The following is a 27,897-nucleotide window of genomic DNA, read 5'->3' on the forward strand; positions in this document are numbered from 1 at the left end:
AAGTTTAGAAATTTTAAAGAAATTAAACCTCCGGAGCAGTTTTAATAAGTGTTTCGGTATGCATATTTAAATCTCACTTTTAAGTTACCGGAACTCTTTTTCTAAGTGTTCCGGTGTGAATTTTTTAACTGGAAAACTTTGAAAAAGTGTTCCGGTTTATATATTTTTGGGTGTTTCAATTTTTTTTGAAAATATGAGGAAAAAATGAAAAAAAAATGAAAATATATATTATTTATAAGATGGTATTTCGGTCCAAATTTTTTTCGTGTAGGGGTACAGGTCTAATTGTAAGGGTAGGAAGTAAATTTTTCCTAGACCGGTAGAGTTTACCCAACTTAACTAAATTATGGGTATCAATATTACAACTTATATTAATGAAAACAACAAACGACAAATTAAAAACTAACAAATCTCTACAGTCCGAGGCCACTGGTTCAATAACAGCATAGTCCTTAATCGCGTTAATACAGTCTACCACCACTAGAGCATCCGTCTGAACCACGAACCTATCCATCTTCAAATTCTTAGCCAGCGTAAGGCCCCACCTAACAGCCAAAACCTCTGCCACAACCGGCTCGACTGAAACAAACTCTCTGCTGCATGCTGCCAAGGAAATGACATTGTACTGGTTTTTAATGACATAACCATCGGCTGCAACTCCGTCCTCAAAGACTCCCATATCAATCTGCATATCATTTTGGCTTCTATCCTCCTAATCAGCGTCCAGCACTAAGTAACCTTTGGAAGGCACACCCCTGTTAAACTCTAAGACACACTGCAGTGCAGCCACAATAATCTTCACTGCCCAAGCCTGCTTTTTCTTATGCAAAAGCTCATTTCGAGAAAGTCAAATTTTGTGGAGCATAGAGCAGATGAGCTGAAAACTAAAACTATCACCACAACACATAATACTCAGCAACCAATCATCCGTAGCTAAACCCGAAGGCAAACGGTAAGACAAGATGGAGGAGAAAAAAGTTTGCTTTGCAAACTCACATTCCCGAAACAAGTGTTCTGCAGATTCGGAAAGCATCTCCCCTTTAGCACTTTCCCTACAAGCGAGTCTTCATTAGACAAGAGTCTCCAGTAGTGTTTTCTAAGAAGGCTTGAGTTGAATTCACTTATACCATGGAATCCCCGCCCCCGCCCTCTTTGCCTTTGCCATCTTGTCCCAACTCATCCAATGCACTTTTCTTTCTCCATTCTTTGAACCCCACCAGAATTTTGCAAGCATTGCTTCAATCTCATGACAAATAGCCTCCGGAAGCTTGTAACAACTCATAATGTAACTAGGTATTGCCTGAGCCACATCTTTTATCAGAACATATTTCACAAAGTTAATATGGTAGTAATAATATAACATTTTTGGGGCATCAGATTAAATTTGGAGGTGGCAAGATAAATCACGGAGTTGTCAGAATTTTAAGCATATGAATGTTTCATCCTTAAACCCATTTGCATATGCATTGAATACATTGAAGTTTACTTTTTTTAGTTTGGTCAAGATTTAACACTAAACATTCTATTTGTTTATATCGTTTATAGATTTTTATTCCAGTATTAAAAAATAATGACAACAATCTAACATGCCTCATGGAACCTATTTGAGTAATCTGTGTGTAGAAAAAATGACCACTAATGCAAATATGATTATCATTAATCTACTAGATCTATGTTCATAGTACAATTAATACAAGATTAAAAACAATGTGTACCAACACCACATGCTCTTTAATTCAACATTCAGTTTGTCTCTGTCAACTATTTGTTGTGCCTCTTTAAATCACTTGAAGTTTTCTTCTCTCCACTCCAGCTGCTCTCCATCGTATCCAAGAGTCGTTCGAGTGAATAGCTGTTCATACACAGAGTTATTACAGCAACAGAAATTGCAAAAGTGTCTAAATTAAATTAAGTTTCCATGGTATATCGGTAGAGTGAGTCCTACGAAGATTATGTACCTCAAGTCTTCACTTTCAAACACTTCTAAGCTGGAAAGAGTTCCAACAACACTTTGCTCTAACTTGTTTGTTGGAGGAACTGTATATTCTAGATCATCATTTCTATTTGGAGCTGCACTGTCTTCAAAGGGATATATCCAGTGAAAACCACACTCGACTATAGTCACTTCATTATATCGGCTTTCTTCAATGAAGAATCTAAATGTAAGCTTTGGATTGTAACTGGTGTTGTTCACATCAATACTGGCTTTTATTTCTTCAACTGCTTCCATTATCTTCTTGCAACTTGCTGAATCATACCATAAAACCAAATGATCCGACCACATGTACATTGTAGAATCGATATCAGAAAAGACAATACTGGAGACGCAGGCTCTTTGGAAACTTGTTATATAGATCCTTTCACCTGAACTGTTGTCCAAGCAGCACTCACATATAAAATCTACAACATTTCCCACATTGCCTTGAGAAAGAACCATGTAGTAGGCAAAACCCAACAAATTGGAAGGAAGCTCTAGAGTGACAGAAGCTTGTGTAGAAGGGTAAGGGGACCAATTTTCCATGCCAGACATGGCAGGTAAGAAGTACTTAATAATATCATTATCATGACATAAAGATGTATCTCCATTTTCTGAACTTAGTCTTGCTCCAAGTTCAATCCCAGCAATGGCGTCGTTCAGAACTGTTTGATATGAATGAAAATCCAACTTTGTGCAGTTAAGGAACATAAAGCCATGGTAAGGTTTATGAGATGGTTCATTCGTTGAACTTGATACTTCTTCAAGAGATCCACATTCCCCGACAAAGAAATATGGAATGAACTGTGAAAGTGCAGGGATAGATTGAAGCATTTCACAATGGATAACTTCAAGATATTTGAGTCGAGGAAGATACTTAATGCTTTCAGGCAAGCTTCTAATTTCAATACTAATTAGCGATAAAAACACTAATGATGATAGTAAGGAGATATTGTCTGGTATTTTAAACAAGATAGAAACGTGTTGAATGATTAACTGTTTTACACTCAGAAAGACAGGGCTAGAAAGTACTTTACGTAAAGTGATGGAAACGTCATGTTCATCATCACTCTCACTCGAAAGACAAATATTAATGGCAAAGTTTTCAGGAAGATCCACAAGACTATTACTGATAGGACTAGTAAACCATTCAATATTTTTTAAATGCAATAGTGAGGATGGGAGTTCATTCACGCCAAACTTTGGTAAAGACAAACTCAAACTATCTACGGAAGCAAATGCGACTGAGAACTCTTGCAGATTGTTGCAACACATGGCATCCAAGTAAATTAGAGCTGGTGAACATGTGTTACTCGAAAGAGTCTTAAGCGACCTGCAGTCTTTCATCAATAAAATTTCAAGCTTTTGGAGAAGGAAAATTGATGAATCCAATTCAGGCAAGCTTGCACACCTAGTAAGCATTACTTCTTTTAGATTTGGAGAACCAGATACATTTGGACACTCTATCAGCTTTTGGGAGTCACTGAGGTCAAGTATTTCTAAATTTGGCAAATTCTGTAACAATTTGCAGTTGGTCAAACAAATTAGTACATTTTCTTAAATTACAAAGATTTCTGATTTCAGTTTTTGGTTTCTTTTTTCATTAAAAAAATACTTAAACTCTTGCCAAAACAGAAAAATAAGTAATAATAATAGATGCATGGACTGTGCATACCAGTACTCCATTCCAAAGTTTTTCTAAATGGCTGCCTCCCAAGGAAAACTTCACAAGCATTTCCGGACAAAAGCTTGGTGGCAGAGATTTCCATGGATAGCCATCCCATTGAAAATATCTCAGATTTTCTGGCAATAAGTCAAGGCCACTTGGAAGTCTTATAGATTTAACTCCCTTGTGGTCTCGAATAGCAAGAAGTCTTAGTTTTGGCATCTTTGCAAATGCTTTGGGGCTTAAATTTACATGTGTACATTCTGGAGCATCTAAAAATATAGCTTCAACCATCTCAGTTCCCTCAAGAAACAAAAAATAAATATAATGTTAGTATTTTTTTTGTAGTAAATTGCAGTTTTTCGTATAAAAAACATGTATTTAGGAAGAGAAGTCAGGGTATAATTTTCTTACTCTATCATTTTTCAATACATCACAAACTTCTTTAGGATCACACAATCTACTGCGTTGTCCGGGATTCTTCGGAGATTCTTCACGAACAACTTGTTTGCCCATTTTTTGTATCAAGTCATGCATCTGTATGCAATTTTCGAAGTCAACTCTTATAAGAGCCCTGTCTAAAAGATTTCTTATCCCTATTTCTGCATAGAAACCATATTTATTTAATATTCTTGTTATCATATCCCTTTTATGTCCTTTGAAACCAAATGCAATGTCCAAAAATATGTTTTTCTCTGTATCATCCAATTCATCATAACTCCGTCTCAAAATCAAATCAATTTCTTTGTTGGGATATTCTCTGAGTTTAGCTAGTGCACACTCCCATTCTATTTCACTTTTAGAACGAAGAGATGATCCTAAAACTTTCAGAGCTAAAGGGTTGCCATTGGCATAATCAATTGCCCTTTTTGAGAGATCGAAGTATCTTTCCTCAGGAAAAACTTTTTCAAAAGCATTCAAGCTGAAAAGCTGGAGGGAGTTTTGGGAGTTCATCTGCTTAACTTGATGAATTTTGTCAATTCCTCCACTTTCCAGCACATGCTTATCCCTAGTCGTCACAATGACTGTGCTGCCAGCTCCTAGCCAACCATGCCCAACTCCAATCAAGCTCTGTAGAAGTTCTAAGGTACGAACATCATCTAATACAATGTAAGCTTTCATGCGTTTGAGTCTTCTCATGACTGCGGGTGGCATTACTTTGGGAGAGCCAATATGAAGATCTTCCATTAGTAACTTTGAAAGAAGTATATTGAATGTGTAATTGATTCCATGCCTTTCTGATTCTTCCGTCACATTTTTGAAGAAGAATCTGCCTTCATATTGAAAAGAGAACTTGTGAAAAATAGCTTCGGCAAGGGTTGTCTTGCCTATGCCCCCCATGCCCCAAAGTCCAATGACATGAACTCCTGCCGAATCAATTTTGAATAAAGATTCAATGCTCCAATAGTTTTGATTGAGTATGAAATCACTTGCAAGCTCATTTTGGTACTTGTGATCTAGTTTTCCTAAAACAGATCTTGTAATTTCTTCAATCAAGTGAGCTTCATTCCTAACATATTATCATCATCCGAATCTTAAAATCAAAATATTATGCAAGACTAATTACAACACAGTACTCATGCATTCACAAATGCAGGAAATAGATGAATTGAGAAGATACCTGTATGCTGTAGAATGAAAACCAGATAAATTTGCAGCTTGAGAAAGAACATCCTTCCACTTTTGAATCTTGTCTTTGTGTTGCTTCTTGTGTTTCGCAAATGCAGTGGCGTAATTCTCAGTCTGCTTCCGAACTTGCGAAGGATCAATTTTGTAGAACACGGGAATAACAACAACGTTGTTCTGTTTATTTTTATGGCACTCCATAATTTCAACAAGTTCATTCAAACACCATGTTGAAGACGCATATTCATGTGAGAACACCACGAGAAAGAGAGTGGACTGTTTGATTGCTTTCACAAGTTCTTCCCAAACGTCGTTTCCTTTTTGGATTCTGTAGTGTTGGAACTTGGAATGATGATAACTTGGAGGAAGAGTTGGAAAGGTTTATTGACATTAAATGAGCAATAAATGAACACAAGTAAGAGCTAATATGGAGATGAATTTGAAAAGGTTCATTTAAGTCCCACATTGGAGGGAACACAAATATTAGTAGTGTATATATATTCCAACACACCAATATGCCAAGAAGACACGCGCGCCGCCGTCCGGTCCGGTCCGGTCTACATGAATTAATTTTTTGGAACCCGAATTAATGGAAATTAATTATCATTGAATAATTAATTAATTCGGTAAAAATTAAATACTATTAAATAAGAATTGGTGACGTGTCCTTAGACCAAGTCTTAACCTAGATTTTGACTAGGTTTACTTGTCCTCCAAGTCTGACCAAGTGAATAACGGTTACTTTGACTGGGCCGGTTCAACTCTCCCACTATTTTCGCCCACGATTTGGTCCATTCGGGTGGATCCTTTTGCCTATAAATACTCTTCCCTCAGTCACTTATTCTGCACTCCAGAGTTCAATTCCGAATTCTCTCCTCTCTCTCTTACTCTGCTTCATCTCAAATTGGTCTTTTCTTTTTTCGACTGGAATTAATCCAGATACTGAGACTGGTTTTTTAACCATCAGAAAGGTGTATCATTTAGAACGATTCATCACACGTGCAAGTGTGAATCGTATTGAAACGAGCTGTTTTATCCTGGAGGCGTCGTGGGTATTTACGAGCTGCTTTGCATAAATCTGGCAGTACCGCGAAACGTCTTAAAGAAAGCGTACCGATCCGCGACTCAGCCGATAATTTCCTCTCTGGCATTATTTTATTAAACCGAAAAACAACATGTAGTCTATGTAAGTCTCCAAATAGCTTCGGCACAGAGAAGCATGAAGATGGCTAGTGAAGGCAGCACGAGTATCGTCGCCTCTAAAGCTGATGAAAACATCGTATTTTTTCAAAGGTGCCTTAGCAGTGGCGCGAGAAGAAGAAGAAGCCATAGCTATGTATGTGTTCTAATTTACAGAAATATAAAGTATTGTAAGGCGCGTTGATGCATTTTTTTTATCTCTGTAATTTACACGGTTCCTTCAACCCTTTTTTTTTCTTTTTTCAATGGTTTTCTCTCTGATAGTCGTCACCACTTCACTACGCGACGGAGAATGATAGAAAAGTGGAACACGGCGTTTACTTTTTTTTTGGTGTTATACTAGAATCATCTTTAGATTTTTTTTTTAAATAACCAACTTTAAAAAAAAACTAAAAGAAAAACCAAGTTTTGAAAATATATATCTGGGTGACCAGGTGTGGGGGTGCCCTATATAGGAGCCACTCCATGACGCTAATGTGTAGAATTTTTTACCAATACGCCATCTCCCATGACGCTAATGTGCAAGTCTAAAATAGGTTGCTATGTGAGGTGACGCCTGTGCCCAATTCTATTTTTAATTTTTTTTAATTATGTTATTTATATTAAATATTTAATAAATAATTATAAATATGAAAATATATATTTATCATAAAAGGTACATTACGACTTTTTTAAAAAAAATATTACAAATAAAGGAAGGCTAGCGTTACACTCCAATTTGACATTACACCGTATATAATATAACTTTTTACTTTATTTTATTATTTTTTGTGCATTGGAAATTGAATCAAAAGCAAAATATTGTATATAATTACGGTGTAAAAGGGATAGGTGTTACAATATGGTGTAACTATAGCATTCCTCTTACAAATATTCTAATGTCTACTGTCATCGTAATGACCGTCAGTTCGTTGAACACGTTGTCGACTCCTATCCCTTTGCGGTTCTTGTATGTATGGCTCAATAAAATATTTATAAAAAACCAAACCAACCGAACCGAACCAAACCGCGTTGGTTTGGTTTGGTTTGATTCGATTTTTTTCAAAAAGTCAAACGAACCAAAACTGCCCAAACCGCACCGCGAACACCTAGGAAAAAGTCCCATATTTGTTAGAAAATGGAAGAATGAACACTTTATAAATGAGAGAACCAACATACTTATTACCTTAAGGTTTCGTGTGAGTGAATTTTGAAAATGATAGTAGAAACTTTGATTGAGGTTATTATGATCTTTCCCTTCTAGTTGGGGTTGCCACGATGAACTCTCAAGTGGTAAGTTAAATCCTCCGATTTTGATCACCCTTAGACCCAATTAGAACTCAGGATGATGTCAGATGAAAATGCTCAACGAGGAAAATGAATCATAATACAAGTACGATAATCTTTTGTTCATGCGATTTATCATCTCCACTATACACATATCATACACTTCTATAAATTTCAAGGTATTTTACTTTCAAAAATACCATACATTCTGGTCATTTACCTTTATGAATTAAACCTGTTTTGTGTTCATTATGTTCAAAGACTACTTGCATTGACACATTTTAATTCACGTGAATTTTAAGACTTCCTCTCTCTCATTCTCATTTTCCTTCAAAGAACAAAACCTCAAAACCCAAAAACTTTCATTTTTCATTCAAATCAAGTATTAAGTGAAGGATAAAAAAACACTTAGAAAGGGGGGGTTTGAATAAGTGTGACTTTAAAAACTTATAAGATTAAAAAAAATAACACAGTTATTTTTATCCTGGTTCGTTGTTAACGAAACTACTCCAGTCCACCCCTTAGAGTGATTTACCTCACCTAAGGATTTAATCCACTAATCAATCTTGATTACAATGGTTTTCCACTTAGATACCCTCTAAGTCTTCTAGAGTATTCTGATCACAACCTGATCTCTCTAGGAAATCAATGCTTAGATACCTTCTAAGACTTCTAGAGAATCCGATCACAACTTGATCTTCTCTAGTACTTTACAAATGAATGTAAACAAATTCTTACAAGAGTTTTACAATGCTTCTTAATAAGCTGTAATCACAATTGTGATATATCTCTTAAGTTCTAAGCTTAAATCTCACTAAGATATTACAATGAAGTGAGGTTGAAGATGAAGTTTGATAGCTTTTGAATTCAGCAGAGTTTCAGCAAGATTGAAAAGTTGTTCGTGAATTGGTAACCTTGCTTCTGATCAGGACTTCACTATTTATAGGCGTTTTAAGAAGATGACCGTTGTGAGCATTTAATGCGTTGCGTGATCCGTACAGCGTTGCATTTAATGTTTCACTCTTTTGTCAACTACCTCGAGTCTTGCTTTTCCTGCTTTAATTGACTTTGCCTTTAATAGCTTCTAACGTTCCTTTTGTCAGTCAGCGTAGCATGCCATCTTGTACTTGCTTCTGATCTGATCTTTGTAGATACAACGTTTGAATTTATCAGAGTCAAACAGCTTGGTGCAGAGCATCTTCTTGTCTTCTGACCTTGAAGAGCTTCTGAGCGTGATACCACAAGAACTTCAGTGCTTCTACTTCTGATCTCAAGTTCTTCTGATGTTTCAATAGACCATGTTCTGATTCTGCTTGACCATCTTATGATGTCTTGCTAGAGCATGTTCTGATGTTGCATACTTGAACCTTCTGAGTCAGTGCTTCTTGCGCTGAATTGTGCATACTCTATATATTTTTCCTGAAATGGAAAATGCATAGGATTAGAGTACCACATTGTCTTAAGCAAAATTCATATACATTGTTATCATCAAAACTAAGAATATTGATCAGAACAATTCTTGTTCTAACATTAAGACTTACAATTTTTTGCAAATCAATATCTAAATAAATGGACTCTTTAATAGCTTTTACAAGTTCGAACCAAACCTTTTTCCTATTTCAATGCGATCGTAGTTACTTTTAAATTTTTTATTTATTCTCTGTTTTCTAAAGAAATTTCCAGTTATTCAATTCTATACATTGTTGATAGTTAAATATTTGAATATTTTAGAATGAAAATCATGGGAAACACAAAATTTATTCTGAAAAAAGCAAACAAGATTACCATTAATCTACTAGATGTTCATAGTACAAGTAATACAAGATAATAGACAATGTGTATCAACACCAATGTTGTTTAATTCAACATTCAGTTTAGGAAAACATGCTTATGTCTCTGTCTCCTATTACTTGTGCCTCTTTAAATTAGTTGGATTTTTCTTCTCTCCACTCCAGTTGCTCTCCATCGAATCCAAGTTTCGTTCAAGTGAATAGCTGTTCATACACAGAGAGTTATTACAGTAACAGAAAGTGCATGAGTGTCTAAACTAAATTAAATTTCCAAGTTATACCTCAACTCTTCACTTTCACACACTTCTAAACTGGAAAGAGTTCCAACGACACGTTTCTTATGTTTCTATCTCCTATTTGTTGTGCCTCTTTAAATCACTTGAAATTTTTTTCTCTCCACTCCAGCAGGTCTACACCAAATCCAATATGCAAGAGTTGTTCAAGTGAATACCTGTTTATAGACAGAGTTATTACACTAACAGAAATTGCAAGAGTGTCAAAACTAAATTAAGTTTCCAAGTTATATCAGTACATTCAGTGCTAGGAACATTATGTACCTCAAGTCTTCACTTTCATCTACTTCTAAGCTGGAAAGAGTTCCAACGACACTTTGCTCTAACTTGTTTGTTGGAGGAACTGTTTCTTCTCGATCATCAGATTCAAAACCATCATTTCTATTTGGAACTGCACTCCCTTCATATGGATATATCCAGTGAAAACCACACTCGACTATAGTTACTTCATTATATAGGCTTTCCTCAATGAAGAATCTAAATGTAAGCTTTGGATTGTAACTAGTGTTGTTCACATCATTATTGGCTTTTATTTCTTCAACTGCTTCCATTATCTTCTTGCATTTTGCTGGATCATACCATAAAACCAAATTATCTGACATCAAGTTCGATAAATAATTGCCATTAAAGACCCCACAGGAGATATTGGCTCTTTTGAAACTTGTTATATAAATCCTTTCACCTGGACTGTTGTCCAAGCAGCACTCACATCTAAAATCTACAACATTTCCCACTTTACCTTGAGAAAGAACCATGTAGTAGGCAAAACCCAACAAATTGGGAGGAAGTTCAAGAGTGACAGAAGCTTGTGTAGAAGGGTAACGGGACCAATTTTCCAGGCCAGACATAGCAGGTAAGAAGTACTCGAAAATATCAGTATCATGATATAAAGATGGATCTCCATTTTCTGAACATAGTCTTGCTCCTAGTTCAATGCCAGCAATGGCGTCGTTCAGAACTGTTTGATATGAATGAAAATCCAACTTTGCGCAGTTACAGAACATAAAACCACGGTAGGGTATATCAAAAGGTTTATTCGTTGAACTCGATACTTCTTCAAGAGATTCACAATTCCAGACAAAGAAATAAGGAATGAACTGTGAAAGTGCAGGAATAGATTGAAGCATTTCACAACGGATAACTTCAAGATGTTTGAGTTGGGGAAGATACTTAATGCTTTCAGGCAAGCTTCTAATTTCTGTACCAATTAGCGATAAATACTGTCATGATGATAATAAGGAGATATTGTCTGGTATTTCAAACAAGATAGAAACACGTTCAATGATTAACTGTTTTACACTCAGAAAGACAGGGCTAGAAAGTACTTTACGTAAAGGGATGGAAAGGTCGTGTTTATCATCACTGTCACGCGTAAGCCAAATACTAATGGCAAAGTTTTCAGGAAGATCCACAAGACTATCACTGATAGGACTAGTAAACCAATCAATATTTTTTAATTGCAATAGTGAGGATGGAAGTTCATTCACGCCAAACTTTGGTAAAGACAACCTCAAAAGATCTGCGGAAGCAAATGAGACTGAGAACTCTTGCAGACTGTTGCAATCTAAGGCATCAAAGCGACGGAGAGCTGGTGAACAAGTGTTACTTGAAAGAGTCTTAAGCGACCAGCAGTCGTTCATCACTAAAGTTTCAATCTTTTGGAGAAGGAAAATTGATGAATCCACTTCAGGCAAGCTTGTACAATTTTTAAGATCAAATACTTTTAGGTTTGGAGAACCAGATACATTTGGACACTCAATCAGCTTTTTGGAGTAACTGAGATCAAGTTTCTCCAAATTTGGCAAATCCTATAACAATTTACGGTTGGTCAAACAAGTTAGTACATTTTCTTAAATTATAAACATTTCAGATTTCAGTTTTTCGTTTCTTTTTCTATTATAAAAAGATGTAACAATAATAAATAAATGAGCTGTGCATACCAGTACTCCATTCCAGAGTTTTTCTAAGTTGCTGCCTCCCAAGGAAAACTCCACAAGCATTTCAGAACAAAAGCGTGGAGGTAGATATTTCCATGGATAGCCATCCCATAGAAAATATCTCAAATTTTCTGGCAATAAGTCAAGGCCTCTTGGAAGTCTTATAGATTTAATTCCCTTGTGGTCTCGAATAGCAAGCAGTCTTAGTTTTGGCATCTTTGCAAATGCTCCGGGGCTTAAATTTACGTGCGTACATTCTGTAGCATCTAAAAATATAGCTTCAACTATCTCAGTTCCCTGAAAAATAAAAAAAAATAAAAAATGTGTGGTTTGAGAGTAAGTTGCATTTTATATATATAGTAAACATAAGTTGAGGAAGGCAAGGCAAGGCAGGGTATCATTTTCTTACTCTATCATTTTTCAGTACATCACAAACTTCTTTAGGATCACACAATCTAGTGCGTTGTCCGGGATTCTTAGGAGATTCTTCACGAACAACTTGTTTTCCCATGTCTTGTATCAAGTCATGCATTTGTATGCATCTGTTTGAGTCAACTCTTATAAGAGCCCTGCCTAAAAGATTTCTTATCCCTATTTCTGCATAGAAACCACATTTATTTAATATTTTTGTTATCATATCCCTTTTATGTCCTTTGAAACCAAATGCAATGTCTAGAAATATGTTTATCTCTGTATCATCCAATTCATCATAACTCCATCTCAAAATCAAATCAATTTCTTTGTTTGGAAACTCTTTTAGTTTAGCTAGCGCACACTTCCATTCTATTTCACTTTTACAACGAAGAGATGATCCTAAAACTTTCAAAGCTAAAGGGTTGCCTTTGGCATAATCAATTGCTCTTTTTGAGAGATCGAAGTATCTCTCCTCAGGCAAAACTTTGTCAAAAGCTTTCAAGCTGAAAAGCTGGAGGGAGTTTTGGGAGTTCATCTGCTTAACTTGATGAATTTTGTCAATTCCTCCACTTTCCAGCACATGCTTATCCCTAGTCGTGACAATGACTGTGCTGCCAGCGCCTAGCCAACCATGCCCAACTCCAATCAAGCTTTGTAGAAGTTCTAAGGTACGAACATCATCTAATACAATGAAAGCTTTCATGCGTTTGAGTCTTCTCATGACTGCGGATGGCATTACTTTGAGAGAGTCAATATGAAGCTCTTCCCTTAGTAACTTGGAAAGAAGTTTGTTGCATATGTGATTGATTCCGTGCGTTTTTGATTCATTTGTCACGTTTGGGAAGAAACAACTGCCTTCATACTGAAAAGAGAACTTGTGAAAAATAGCTTCAGCAAGGGTTGTCTTACCTATGCCCCCCATGCCCCAAAGTCCAATGACTTGAACTTCTGCCGAATCAATTTTGAATAAATATTCAATGCTCCAATAGTTTTGATTGAGTATGAATTCACTTGCAAGCTCATTTTGGTACTTTTGGTCTAATTTTCCTAAAACAAATCTTGTAATTTCTTCAATCAAGTGAGATTCAGTCCTAACATATGTACAAAAAATATGAAATAGTTAATACTCATTTGAAATGTGAATGACAACCAAAGGTATTAAGCTAGAATAACAACAACAACACAATACTCATACATTCACAAAAATAGATGAAATGAGAAGATACCTGTAAGCTGTAGAGTGAAAACCGGATAAATTAGCAGCTTGAGAAAGAACATCCTTCCATTTTTTAATCATGTATTTGTGTTGCTTCTTGTGTTTCGCGAATGCAGTGGCGTAATTCCCAGTCTGCTTCCGAACTTGTGAAGGTTCAATTTTGTAGAACACGGGAATAACAACAACTTTGTCTGGTTCATTTTTGTGGCACTCCATAATTTTAACAAGTTCATTCAAACACCATGATGAAGATGCATAGTCATCTGAGAACACCACAAGAAAGAGAGTGGATTGTCTTATTGCTTGCACAAGTTCTTCCCAAACGTGGTTTCCTTTTTGGATTCTGTAGTGTCATACCCCAAAATTTGCCCATACTATTTCTCTTATACAAATTCAAATCAATACATAAAGCTCCAAGACACATCCTTCTATACAAGGCTCAGAAACTAGGGTTTGAGAAAAAACGTGAAGAGAAAAGGTTCAAAATTCCAAACATTTCCAAATGGGCCTATGTTTTTTTCATCCAAACTTCATCTTAGGCCCATGCACGTCCCAAAATTATATCTCACTATTTTTATTATTTTTATTAATTATTTTATGGTTTTATTTATTTTAAATCATAAATTAATCATGTAAAATAATAAAAATAAAAAGATATGATCTTTCTTCAATTTTTAAATCAATTATCAATCAAATTTACTCATTAAAACATACAATTTTCGTGCACCATAATGGGGGGAAGATTAGATTGAAAATTGAGCAAATTTGGAAAGATTTATCAATCAAATTTCCAAGCATCAAAAGATCATGATTCAATTGGATTTTCCATAGTTTTAGTGACCTAAATTTCTCTATTATATAACCATAACATGCTGAAGCCAGAGGAGGATTTTTTTTTTCGAGTCGGCAGAGGAAAAAACGTGACGATTCAAGAATTCACAAGGGTTGTGCTCCCAAGAACATCATAACAAAAACTGATTTTTTTTCATGAAAAATTGACATTCGGTTTGGAACGAACAACCAATCTCAAGGAGTTCTGAAGGCTCATTCACACTCCCACGAAGCTACTGAAGCAATCCAGATCAATACCACATCGCGAAGCATCCAGAAACGACAACGTATTCACACGGTTTGTTCAGCGTTTTTTTTGAATTCGTTTTCATAGATTCATCGATGTTTAACGTAATTAGATTGCATATTATCGATTAGGATGAAACTTTAAAGCTATCTGGATAGTTTAATTAGACTTTTGACGCATGTATGAAGATTCACCATACTAGGGTTCATGCCTCTTTAAAAGAGGGATTCTGGTTTATAAACGATTACAGGTTTAATTAACATGTGTGTTGGGTTCGTATGAATGTGTAGAATTGACGTGCGGTATTATTAGGTGTTTTCCTTAAGTGATTTGCAGGTTTGAAGGTCCAAAATATATAGCCACAGCGTAAAACCGTGGTTAAAGGGTCCTATCTTTCTGCAGAAAAAAAAAACAACGAATTGGAGGAGATGAAGCTTGGAGGCGCGCTGCAATTTGAATTCTTTTGAAAAAATTGTTTTCATTATATTGTTATTGGTTGGCAGTATTTACAGCGAAGAGAAAACGGCGTAATGGCAACAGGGGCGCGTTTAGGGCTTTCATGTACAAGGTCAGGGGTTCGACCCCTGCGCGTGACAAGCTAATTTTTTGTTTTGTTTTCTTTAAGTGTTCACGCAGATCCTGTGCGCGATGCGCGTAGGCGTTACTATACACCCTCAAGATCCAGCCGTCAGATCTGCAGCGTTTTGGATCAAGCACACCAGGATTGGAGGACTATCACATGGGCATTCAGTCTCACCACACCGGATCCACAGCTAAGTCCCTCAAATTTTTTATTTTAATTTATTTTGATATATGTTTTGTATTTGTTTTATCCTATATAATTTCTTTCTAAAAACCTTTTCCAATTAAATATTCTTCTAAAATATTTCTTTTTGTTTCTTTCATAAAAAAATACTAAAAATAAAAATGTTCATTCATTTTAAATGATTTTACTTTATTTTTAATTGTTAAAATTAGTTTAAATCATTTAATTAATTATAAAAATATTCTCTTGATTGATTAAGATATATATTAGGGTTAGGTCATTTACTCGAAACGGATTTTCACCGATTTAATTAATTAGGTGGAAAACCAACAATTAATTTGTTTTATTCTATTAACTATGGTTAACTTGTGCCTTAATCAGGGTTTGTAAAGATCATTCCATACACTGAAATATTTGTTTTTTTCTGTGCCTTTTTCAGGGTTATTCTTCAGATGCACTCCGACTATGCGCCAAGTCAAATTCGAAGCTAAGTTCTAACCTTTCTTATTTAAATATTTTCGCCTGTTATTTTATTTAATTAGGGTTTAATTCCCGCTGTCAATGAACTCCTCCTACACTTACTTTTTATTCTTTTCTTTAAATGATCAGGGTCAATGCTTAATGCTCAAGCCAAATCTTTGTCCATCAACCTTCATTAATCGAAGCTAAGTGCCTTTCTTTGTTTATTTAATTATTTTTAAATTCTTTATCCTTATATTTTAGGGTTAACCTCGTTTGCCTCCGAACCGATACTGCACTCACCCTTCTTTGTTTATTCTTTCTTTTCCAATTTTTCAGGGTTTGTTAATTGCCAAAGCTACGCGTATTGGTAACCCTAAACTCTATCTCAATTATTACTTATGTTAAACCTTTTATTTTTATATCCCGCTGGTTTCAATTCCCCTCTCCTCCGCTGGTTGCAATTTCCCTTCCCCGTTATTACTGTTTATATTATACTGCGTGGTTAGTAATCTTAGGGAGTGCAAGCCTTGAACTGAATTAGCATCACTAATTATAAGATTAAATTTCTGAACTAATCACGTGATTGGTGCACACACGCACACTTTTGGGTAACCTCTCTGTTGCCTGGTTGCCTGTTGCCTTGTTGCCTGTTCCTGTTGCCTTGTTGCCTTGTATTTTGTGCAGAATAGCCAGTCCCTCGAATACGAGGATACCTCAGCCATGTTGCCTCAATTAAAGGTCATGGTCCCTAATGATGCTGCCTTCGATACAGTAACATGACCTCGACCCTCGAAAGTTGCCTACGGAAAAGGCTGAGGTATCTTCTGGTTGCCTACGAAAAAAGGCTATTCTGATCCTTCCTCTTAGACTACCTGCCTCTTTATGGCATGGGTCAGTCTTTGAGCGAATGATAATTCGATGACCCTTCTACCTCCAAACGAAAGGCTTCCTGCCCTCTTATGGCAAGGATAGACCCTTTCATTCTGAAAGGCAAAAAGAGACCTATCATCTGAGTTTAAGGTAATTGCCCCTAATTGCCTTGCAATGCTCAAACCTTTTTATTATATTCTTTCTCATAATTTTTCAAAAGGGCAACGCTTATTCACAAGCTAAAGTCCCTATCTCTTTCATCTACATTTTCTAAACAAACGAGCAAGCAAAGCAATTAAGAGCCCATGGAAAACCATGGATGCAAAGGGTGCCTTACACCTTCCCTTTGCATAAATCACCCCCCGAACTTAGATTTCTTTAAAAGGTTTTTTTTCTGTTTCTTTTTGCCTTTCCGAATCTGTTTGGATAAAATAAAAGTCGGTGGCGACTCTTGCTTACCGCGACATTTCGATCGATAAAAAGTCAGTTCACCGTGTTACAGAACTGGCGACTCTGCTGGGGATTTTCCGATTAAAAGAGGGGTTACCTTAAAAGTTTAGGAATCACTTAAATGTTTTCTATTGTTTGCTTTGCTTGTTTTATTTTTCAGGGGCTGTTTCGGGAAAATTGAAGGACGAATCCTACACCCGGATTCAAGTACACTTAAGATTAGGAGTGGCATAGTCATGGCGACCTCTTTCACATATGTGGGAGATGAGTCAATATGAAGTTCACACTTGAGTTAGGACTCCATAGCATATGCACACCTTTCTCAAATGAGGGGGGTCTATGTATGTGTCTGTGGGTGCGACGGAGCTCAAGGACCTTTAGTTACCCTTAACCCATCCTGGCCTTTAGGAACGTAGTGGGGGGACTACCCTTGACAAATGTTAAGGACTAGTCGCTACCCGATGCTACAATTCAGATAGGTTCTTTCTCAAAGTATCATTGCATGGTGCAAATGCATCATGTCCGAGGGTGCTTTAGAAGGGCTTACAATTCTGGATAACTTGTAGAACCTGTTGCTGAAATCTCCTTATCCATAGAAATGCCTTTGGGAAGGACACCTGATCAAACTCCATGCAAGCCTTAAGCCAAAAATTGTGTGACTTGCGTGACTTGTGTGACTTGTTTGTGTTTGCTACTAACCTTCATTTCCTCGCAGGTTTTGTTGAAAGGACCTGTTTGTCCTTACTATCTCACATAAGGCTAATAAACTGCATTCGCATGACATCATGACATCATAAGCATAACATAATTAACTAACCCTTTCAAGGATCTTAGGGATTTAGGGCGCACAATTTCAGGTGCCCTTATCAAAGACTGAATCCCTATCAAGGGGCAAGAGGATTTATTTTCCTCTGGTCACATACCTTCCAATTCAGAGATTCAGTACCAATCGAGGGGCAAGAGGATTTATTTTCCTCTAGCCATGCATTTTCAAATTCAAAAAGTATCCCGAATCAGAGGCGATGACCCACTCGATATGGTGAGCTTGATTCTCAAAGAAGGACGTTCGAAGACAAAATTTAGAATCCTTCAAACAAAGACGTGACCAACTCATTTTTTAATGTTGCTAACTAGATTCCTAAAGATCCTTGAAAACATTTCATTTGCATTCATAACATCGCATAACAGGTTTCCTATGATGGATTTCTCATCCTTCCTCGCTGTTTATTTCAGCATCATGAATCTCGAACAATCAGTTAAGGATCTCCAAGCTCAAAACACTGAGTTCCAAGCCTTGATTTTGAATTTGTCCAAGGGGCAAGATGAGCTGAAATCCCTTCTGACTAAGAAGGAAAAGAAGACCAAGAAACCTAAAGGTGTTCTCAATATGGGAAGAAGGTTCAAAGGCCCTCTCAAAAAGGTTGAAGAAGCTGAAGCTCCCAAAGAGGGTAAGAAGACTCGAGGGAAAAAGCTTAGACCAATCTTGCAACTCAGGGATGCTGAAACCTCTGAAGACAGTGATGAGGATGAGCAAGATGATGCTAGTATCAAAACCGATGCAAAAAGTAACCACGACTCTGCCAAACTCTCTGAAGAAGAAGAAGACTATGACCATGAAGGCGAACATCCCGATGACAAATACAAGATGTTAGAAGAGCGTCTGAGAAGTGTGGAAATTCAGAAGGTACCTGGGCTGGATTTTGAAGAGCTTGGACTTGTGCCTGGGGTCGTTATTCCTCCAAAATTCAAAACTCCCGCCTTTGCTAAGTATGATGGAATCTCTTGTCCTAAGATGCATCTGAGGTCTTACGTGAGGAAGATTCAACCTCACACTGCTGATAAGAGGCTCTGGATCCATTTCTTTCAAGAGAGTTTATCTGGAACTCAACTCGAATGGTATTATAAGCTGGAAAGTGCTAGCGTCCGTACATGGGAAGATTTGGTTGTGGCTTTCTACAAGCAATACCAATATAACTCTGATCTTGCACCGACTCGCATGCAACTTCAAAGCATGTCCATGGGCCCTAAAGAAAGTTTCAAGGAGTATGCTCAAAAATGGAGAGATTTGGCTGGGAGAGTCCAACCCTCTTTAAATGATAGGGAGTTAGTAGACATGTTCATGGGCACGCTAACTGGGCCATTCTATAGTCATCTGCTGGGTAGTTCTTCATCTGGGTTTACTGAACTCATTCTAACTGGAGAACGTGTGGAAAATGGTATTCGAAGTGGGAAGATTCAAGTGGGTTCCGCCTCTGGTACTACAAGGAAGCCATATCAAGGAAGAAACGAATCTAATGCTATTCATAGTCAAAAGAGCCGTAGTAAGGATGACCAGAATCAGTCTGTTGGTGCCGTCCTCATCTCTGCACCAATATCTCAACAAGCTCCTAGACAAGACTACCAACGCAAGACTGATAGACCAAGGAGGCAATTCACCAAGATTAACATGCCTTTATCTCAAGCTCTGCAACATCTGTTGAAAGCCAACCTGATCACCATAAGAGATCCTCCAAAGAACGTCACCACTACATCTCCAAATTATGACCCTAATGCAAAATGTGTGTATCATTCCAATAGCTCTGGACACACTGCTGATAATTGTTGGGCATTGAAAAATAAGATCCAAGACATGATCGACGCTGGCGAAATTGAGTTCGACACCCCTGCAACTCCTAATGTGATCACTGCTCCCATGCCTAATCACAACAAGATTGCTAATGCTATGGATGGCTAGAAGGATGAACTTTTTAGATCATTAGATTTACTTTCATTTGCAATTTCTACTCTGTTTGTTTAAACATTCGAATTATGATAGACATTATCTGTTTTAATAATTATCATCAGTGCATTGCATATGATTGTCTTGAGTACATTATTTCGTTATCACTCATTTTAAATTGCGTATTTACTTTGCATATGTTTTATGTTTACTCAACTCCTGCTAAAGTTGTATACCTTTTGAGGGAGGATGACGAAAATGATACCGCAACCTCATACAGTATGCTTTTGAGCGGACTATGCTAATGATGTACAGGCATTGTTTCAATTCCTAAACAGTGGAGATATAAGGAGGATAATCCCTCGTCAACCCCTTTGAGCCTAAGAAGTAGAAGTTTCTTTCTTGTACTAATTAAAACCCTTGATCATAACCTGGGGCAGGGTAGTTCTCAGTTAATTTGGCTGTGCATTCTATTTTAAGAGAATCATTCAGTACACCTTTCAACAAAGGTTTCAATCACAAGCGTTCGTCCGCACACATCAAAGAAGTGTTGGAGATGTCAGTCAAAAGCCAATGACAGTTCATCAATCACCAAACAAGGCAGTCAATATCTTTCAAAAAAGGAAAAAAATGAAAAAACATATATACAAAGAAAAGCCTGCTAAGTCAAAAATCAAAAGACGACTTAGGCAAAATCAAGGCATCCCGCTGACTGTAATCTCAGAAATAAACAGTTCAGGCAAAAGTTAGGGATATCAAAAAGATGAAAAAAGAGAAGTCAATAAATTCCTGAACAACACAATGTTGTGACTACCAAAAGGAAGAAGTGACTGCCATCTCAAAGGTTCTCTCTGCTTATGAACCGTCATCATGATCAAAGGTGCAAATCCAAAAGTCTCCTAGAAACTGAATGCATAAGTTGAATTAACTGAGCTTAGGATTGAAGATCATCACGAAGAGGGGTGGGTACAATCAAATTTTGAGCCTTTATCCTTTGTTTCTTAAACCGTGAACCAAGCCACGTTACAACCCTTGAAAGTCCTAACTGAAGCATGGTTAGTTCGAAAGCATATTGTCACCAAAAAAAGGTATCCTGACTCCTTAAGGTTTACCAAAAATGCTGAGTTGATATTTCATTTTTACAAACATCACATTGTTACAAATATCATGTTTTTACAAATATCACGCTTTTTACATCTCCTGTTTTAAAAATATTTTCAAAAATTCAAGACAAACGTATGCATTGCATCTCATGAATTCATTATTAGACATATTCTGCTACATAATTTCGAATGTTAGCATCAGAAAGAACTTGCACAGGGTACAACTAATGACTGAAAGTTATCCCGACAGACAAGATTACGCCAAGAAGCAATGTATCCTACGTATACAAGGGGCATGGCATGCTTTGCCCAATCAATCTGGGGCAATCCAGTCAAGATTATAAGAATCTCTCAAAAGCCAAACAATCAAAAGCATACACCTCAGGTGGGTTTCAAACTATTTGCCCAAACAATCTGGGGCAATCAAGTCAAGATTCCGAGAACCTCTCAATGATGCCAAAATAATCAGGGGCACGCATCCAAGAAAATCTGAAGCTACTTCTCAACCAACATAGGACATCATATTGGGCATATGATTACTAGGGGCATGTCTCCTAAAGTGCACATCTTATAAAGGCCTCGCAAGGCGAATCTTTCCAAAGTTCCTGCTAACTGGGGGCAAATCTATACAAGTCCAGTTTGACATTTTAAGTGACGTGTCCTAAATCAAGTAGTAGTTACTATAATACTGGGGGCAACTTTCACCCATGTCTCCCCACAAAGCCGGGTTCACAAGATCATATCCCCACAGAGTAATCATTAAGAAGATATCTTCAAACGCTCCCGATAGAGACATGGCTGCCCAACAGAGTTTACATCTTCAACACTATCGCTCCCCTCCAACACGATTTATCAATATCTTTATCACCAATCAGGGAACATCAAGTCACTGATCATCCCCAAGCAGAAATCATAAATTTCCAGCTGAGCATCTTCAAGACAAGATCAGACAGTACAATTACAAGGACATAAAGATCCACTTTCTTAATCAAAGACAACATAAATCATATTCACATACCATATGTCATAAACATATTCATACATTGCATACATTACCTCATAATGAACTCATACATAACATGCAAAAGCTCTCATTTATTTTGAGGGATTCATTACATAACCCATGCATCATGACATTGCATAAAGATTAACCTTACCTTTTTCAGAATACAGGTACCGACAAATGAACGAAATCTCCAACTTTCCAAGATCTAATTCAGCTACTACGAATGGTACTGACACGATCAACGCTCGAAGATCTAATTCATTTACCACAAACGGTAATGACACGATCACTTTCAAAGTCTAATTCAGCTACTACGAACAGTACTGACACGACAAAAGATCTAATTCGGTTACTACGAACGGTACTGACACGGTCAACTCTCAGAGATCTAATTCTATCATCACGAACGGTGTAGACACGGTCACTGACCTTCTCAGTCTAATTCAGCTACTACGAACGGTACTGACACGACAGAAGATCTAATTCAGATACTACGAACGGTACTGACACGATCAAATTTCAGAGGTCTAATTCTATCATCACGAACGGTGTAGACACGATCACTGACGTCCACGGTCTAATTCAGTTACTACGAACGGTGCTGACACGACAAGAGAGTCTAATTCTATCATCACGAACGATGTAGACACGATTATCTCTCCAAAAGATCTAATTCATTTACTACGAACGGTAATGACACGATCAACGCGCAAACGATATTTCTCAAACTTCAACTACCGGATGGCATCTTTAAAAGCCCATCTCCGACAAAAGTCCCTACTTCAACTAGGGCAAATTTCTTGGTATTCTAGTGTTCAATCATCTTCCACCTTCAGATACCGACTGGCACACAAACCACTCTATATCTTCAGGTTTAAGATAATTGAACAGGGGCAGCTGTCATACCCCAAAATTTGCCCATACTATTTCTCTTATACAAATTCAAATCAATACATAAAGCTCCAAGACACATCCTTCTATACAAGGCTCAGAAACTAGGGTTTGAGAAAAAACGTGAAGAGAAAAGGTTCAAAATTCCAAACATTTCCAAATGGGCCTATGTTTTTTTCATCCAAACTTCATCTTAGGCCCATGCACGTCCCAAAATTATATCTCACTATTTTTATTATTTTTATTAATTATTTTATGGTTTTATTTATTTTAAATCATAAATTAATCATGTAAAATAATAAAAATAAAAAGATATGATCTTTCTTCAATTTTTAAATCAATTATCAATCAAATTTACTCATTAAAACATACAATTTTCGTGCACCATAATGGGGGGAAGATTAGATTGAAAATTGAGCAAATTTGGAAAGATTTATCAATCAAATTTCCAAGCATCAAAAGATCATGATTCAATTGGATTTTCCATAGTTTTAGTGACCTAAATTTCTCTATTATATAACCATAACATGCTGAAGCCAGAGGAGGATTTTTTTTTTCGAGTCGGCAGAGGAAAAAACGTGACGATTCAAGAATTCACAAGGGTTGTGCTCCCAAGAACATCATAACAAAAACTGATTTTTTTTCATGAAAAATTGACATTCGGTTTGGAACGAACAACCAATCTCAAGGAGTTCTGAAGGCTCATTCACACTCCCACGAAGCTACTGAAGCAATCCAGATCAATACCACATCGCGAAGCATCCAGAAACGACAACGTATTCACACGGTTTGTTCAGCGTTTTTTTTGAATTCGTTTTCATAGATTCATCCATGTTTAACGTAATTAGATTGCATATTATCGATTAGGATGAAGCTTTAAAGCTATCTGGATAGTTTAATTAGACTTTTGACGCATGTATGAAGATTCACCATACTAGGGTTCATGCCTCTTTAAAAGAGGGATTCTGGTTTATAAACGATTACAGGTTTAATTAACATGTGTGTTGGGTTCGTATGAATGTGTAGAATTGACGTGCGGTATTATTAGGTGTTTTCCTTAAGTGATTTGCAGGTTTGAAGGTCCAAAATATATAGCCACAGCGTAAAACCGTGGTTAAAGGGTCCTATCTTTCTGCAGAAAAAAAAAACAACGAATTGGAGGAGATGAAGCTTGGAGGCGCGCTGCAATTTGAATTCTTTTGAAAAAATTGTTTTCATTATATTGTTATTGGTTGGCAGTATTTACAGCGAAGAGAAAACGGCGTAATGGCAACAGGGGCGCGTTTAGGGCTTTCATGTACAAGGTCAGGGGTTCGACCCCTGCGCGTGACAAGCTAATTTTTTGTTTTGTTTTCTTTAAGTGTTCACGCAGATCCTGTGCGCGATGCGCGTAGGCGTTACTATACACCCTCAAGATCCAGCCGTCAGATCTGCAGCGTTTTGGATCAAGCACACCAGGATTGGAGGACTATCACATGGGCATTCAGTCTCACCACACCGGATCCACAGCTAAGTCCCTCAAATTTTTTATTTTAATTTATTTTGATATATGTTTTGTATTTGTTTTATCCTATATAATTTCTTTCTAAAAACCTTTTCCAATTAAATATTCTTCTAAAATATTTCTTTTTGTTTCTTTCATAAAAAAATACTAAAAATAAAAATGTTCATTCATTTTAAATGATTTTACTTTATTTTTAATTGTTAAAATTAGTTTAAATCATTTAATTAATTATAAAAATATTCTCTTGATTGATTAAGATATATATTAGGGTTAGGTCATTTACTCGAAACGGATTTTCACCGATTTAATTAATTAGGTGGAAAACCAACAATTAATTTGTTTTATTCTATTAACTATGGTTAACTTGTGCCTTAATCAGGGTTTGTAAAGATCATTCCATACACTGAAATATTTGTTTTTTTCTGTGCCTTTTTCAGGGTTATTCTTCAGATGCACTCCGACTATGCGCCAAGTCAAATTCGAAGCTAAGTTCTAACCTTTCTTATTTAAATATTTTCGCCTGTTATTTTATTTAATTAGGGTTTAATTCCCGCTGTCAATGAACTCCTCCTACACTTACTTTTTATTCTTTTCTTTAAATGATCAGGGTCAATGCTTAATGCTCAAGCCAAATCTTTGTCCATCAACCTTCATTAATCGAAGCTAAGTGCCTTTCTTTGTTTATTTAATTATTTTTAAATTCTTTATCCTTATATTTTAGGGTTAACCTCGTTTGCCTCCGAACCGATACTGCACTCACCCTTCTTTGTTTATTCTTTCTTTTCCAATTTTTCAGGGTTTGTTAATTGCCAAAGCTACGCGTATTGGTAACCCTAAACTCTATCTCAATTATTACTTATGTTAAACCTTTTATTTTTATATCCCGCTGGTTTCAATTCCCCTCTCCTCCGCTGGTTGCAATTTCCCTTCCCCGTTATTACTGTTTATATTATACTGCGTGGTTAGTAATCTTAGGGAGTGCAAGCCTTGAACTGAATTAGCATCACTAATTATAAGATTAAATTTCTGAACTAATCACGTGATTGGTGCACACACGCACACTTTTGGGTAACCTCTCTGTTGCCTGGTTGCCTGTTGCCTTGTTGCCTGTTCCTGTTGCCTTGTTGCCTTGTATTTTGTGCAGAATAGCCAGTCCCTCGAATACGAGGATACCTCAGCCATGTTGCCTCAATTAAAGGTCATGGTCCCTAATGATGCTGCCTTCGATACAGTAACATGACCTCGACCCTCGAAAGTTGCCTACGGAAAAGGCTGAGGTATCTTCTGGTTGCCTACGAAAAAAGGCTATTCTGATCCTTCCTCTTAGACTACCTGCCTCTTTATGGCATGGGTCAGTCTTTGAGCGAATGATAATTCGATGACCCTTCTACCTCCAAACGAAAGGCTTCCTGTCCTCTTATGGCAAGGATAGACCCTTTCATTCTGAAAGGCAAAAAGAGACCTATCATCTGAGTTTAAGGTAATTGCCCCTAATTGCCTTGCAATGCTCAAACCTTTTTATTATATTCTTTCTCATAATTTTTCAAAAGGGAAACGCTTATTCACAAGCTAAAGTCCCTATCTCTTTCATCTACATTTTCTAAACAAACGAGCAAGCAAAGCAATTAAGAGCCCATGGAAAACCATGGATGCAAAGGGTGCCTTACACCTTCCCTTTGCATAAATCACCCCCCGAACTTAGATTTCTTTAAAAGGTTTTTTTTCTGTTTCTTTTTGCCTTTCCGAATCTGTTTGGATAAAATAAAAGTCGGTGGCGACTCTTGCTTACCGCGACATTTCGATCGATAAAAAGTCAGTTCACCGTGCTACATGTAGTCTATGTAAGTCTCCAAATAGCTTCGGCACAGAGAAGCATGAAGATGGCTAGTGAAGGCAGCACGAGTATCGTCGCCTCTAAAGCTGATGAAAACATCCTATTTTTTCAAAGGTGCCTTAGCAGTGGCGCGAGAAGAAGAAGAAGCCATAGCTATGTATGTGTTCTAATTTACAGAAATATAAAGTATTGTAAGGCGCGTTGATGCATTTTTTTTATCTCTGTAATTTACACGGTTCCTTCAACCCTTTTTTTTTTCTTTTTTCAATGGTTTTCTCTCTGATAGTCGTCACCACTTCACTACGCGACGGAGAATGATAGAAAAGTGGAACACGGCGTTTACTTTTTTTTTGGTGTTATACTAGAATCATCTTTAGATTTTTTTTTTTTTAAATAACCAACTTTAAAAAAAACTAAAAGAAAAACCAAGTTTTGAAAATATATATCTGGGTGACCAGGTGTGGGGTGCCCTATATAGGAGCCACTCCATGACGCTAATGTGTAGAATTTTTTACCAATACGCCATCTCCCATGACGCTAATGTGCAAGTCTAAAATAGGTTGCTATGTGAGGTGACGCCTGTGCCCAATTCTATTTTTAATTTTTTTTAATTATGTTATTTATATTAAATATTTAATAAATAATTATAAATATGAAAATATATATTTATCATAAAAGGTACATTACGACTTTTTTAAAAAAAATATTACAAATAAAGGAAGGTTAGCGTTACACTCCAATTTGACATTACACCGTATATAATATAACTTTTTACTTTATTTTATTATTTTTTGTGCATTGGAAATTGAATCAAAAGCAAAATATTGTATATAATTACGGTGTAAAAGGGATAGGTGTTACAATATGGTGTAACTATAGCATTCCTCTTACAAATATTCTAATGTCTACTGTCATCGTAATGGCCGTCAGTTCGTTGAACACGTTGTCGACTCCTATCCTTTTGCGGTTCTTGTATGTATGGCTCAATAAAATATTTATAAAAAACCAAACCAACCGAACCGAACCAAACCGCGTTGGTTTGGTTTGGTTTGATTCGATTTTTTTCAAAAAGTCAAACGAACCAAAACCGCCCAAACCGCACCGCGAACACCTAGGAAAAAGTCCCATATTTGTTAGAAAATGGAAGAATGAACACTTTATAAATGAGAGAACCAACATACTTATTACCTTAAGGTTTCGTGTGAGTGAATTTTGAAAATGATAGTAGAAACTTTGATTGAGGTTATTATGATCTTTCCCTTCTAGTTGGGGTTGCCACGATGAACTCTCAAGTGGTAAGTTAAATCCTCCGATTTTGATCACCCTTAGACCCAATTAGAACTCAGGATGATGTCAGATGAAAATGCTCAACGAGGAAAATGAATCATAATACAAGTACGATAATCTTTTGTTCATGCGATTTATCATCTCCACTATACACATATCATACACTTCTATAAATTTCAAGGTATTTTACTTTCAAAAATACCATACATTCCGGTCATTTACCTTTATGAATTAAAACTGTTTTGTGTTCATTATGTTCAAAGACTACTTGCATTGACACATTTTAATTCACGTGAATTTTAAGACTTCCTCTCTCTCATTCTCATTTTCCTTCAAAGAACAAAACCTCAAAACCCAAAAACTTTCATTTTTCATTCAAATCAAGTATTAAGTGAAGGATAAAAAAACACTTAGAAAGGGGGGGTTTGAATAAGTGTGACTTTAAAAACTTATAAGATTAAAAAAAATAACACAGTTATTTTTATCCTGGTTCGTTGTTAACGAAACTACTCCAGTCCACCCCTTAGAGTGATTTACCTCACCT

At 36.6% G+C, this 27,897-nt stretch overlaps 1 protein-coding gene and 1 pseudogene across 1 annotated transcript; both read right to left on the reverse strand.

The window, feature by feature from the left end:
- Positions 1–263: 263 nt before the first annotated feature.
- On the reverse strand, positions 264–6,639 carry LOC131623337 (disease resistance protein RUN1-like). The gene is made up of 6 exons (XM_058894343.1): positions 6,443–6,639; positions 5,263–5,595; positions 4,056–5,151; positions 3,651–3,944; positions 1,959–3,490; positions 264–1,852 (listed from the first exon to the last, which is right to left on the reverse strand). The coding sequence occupies exons 1-6, from the start codon at positions 6,595–6,597 to the stop codon at positions 1,762–1,764; spliced, it is 3,501 nt and encodes a 1,166-aa protein (XP_058750326.1). The 5' UTR covers positions 6,598–6,639; the 3' UTR covers positions 264–1,761.
- Positions 6,640–9,567: 2,928 nt separating this feature from the next.
- Positions 9,568–26,226, reverse strand: LOC131623338 (disease resistance protein RUN1-like; annotated as a pseudogene).
- Positions 26,227–27,897: the final 1,671 nt, after the last annotated feature.

Source organism: Vicia villosa, unplaced genomic scaffold (assembly GCF_029867415.1).
Source record: "Vicia villosa cultivar HV-30 ecotype Madison, WI unplaced genomic scaffold, Vvil1.0 ctg.000060F_1_1, whole genome shotgun sequence".
Taxonomy (NCBI): domain Eukaryota; kingdom Viridiplantae; phylum Streptophyta; class Magnoliopsida; order Fabales; family Fabaceae; genus Vicia; species Vicia villosa.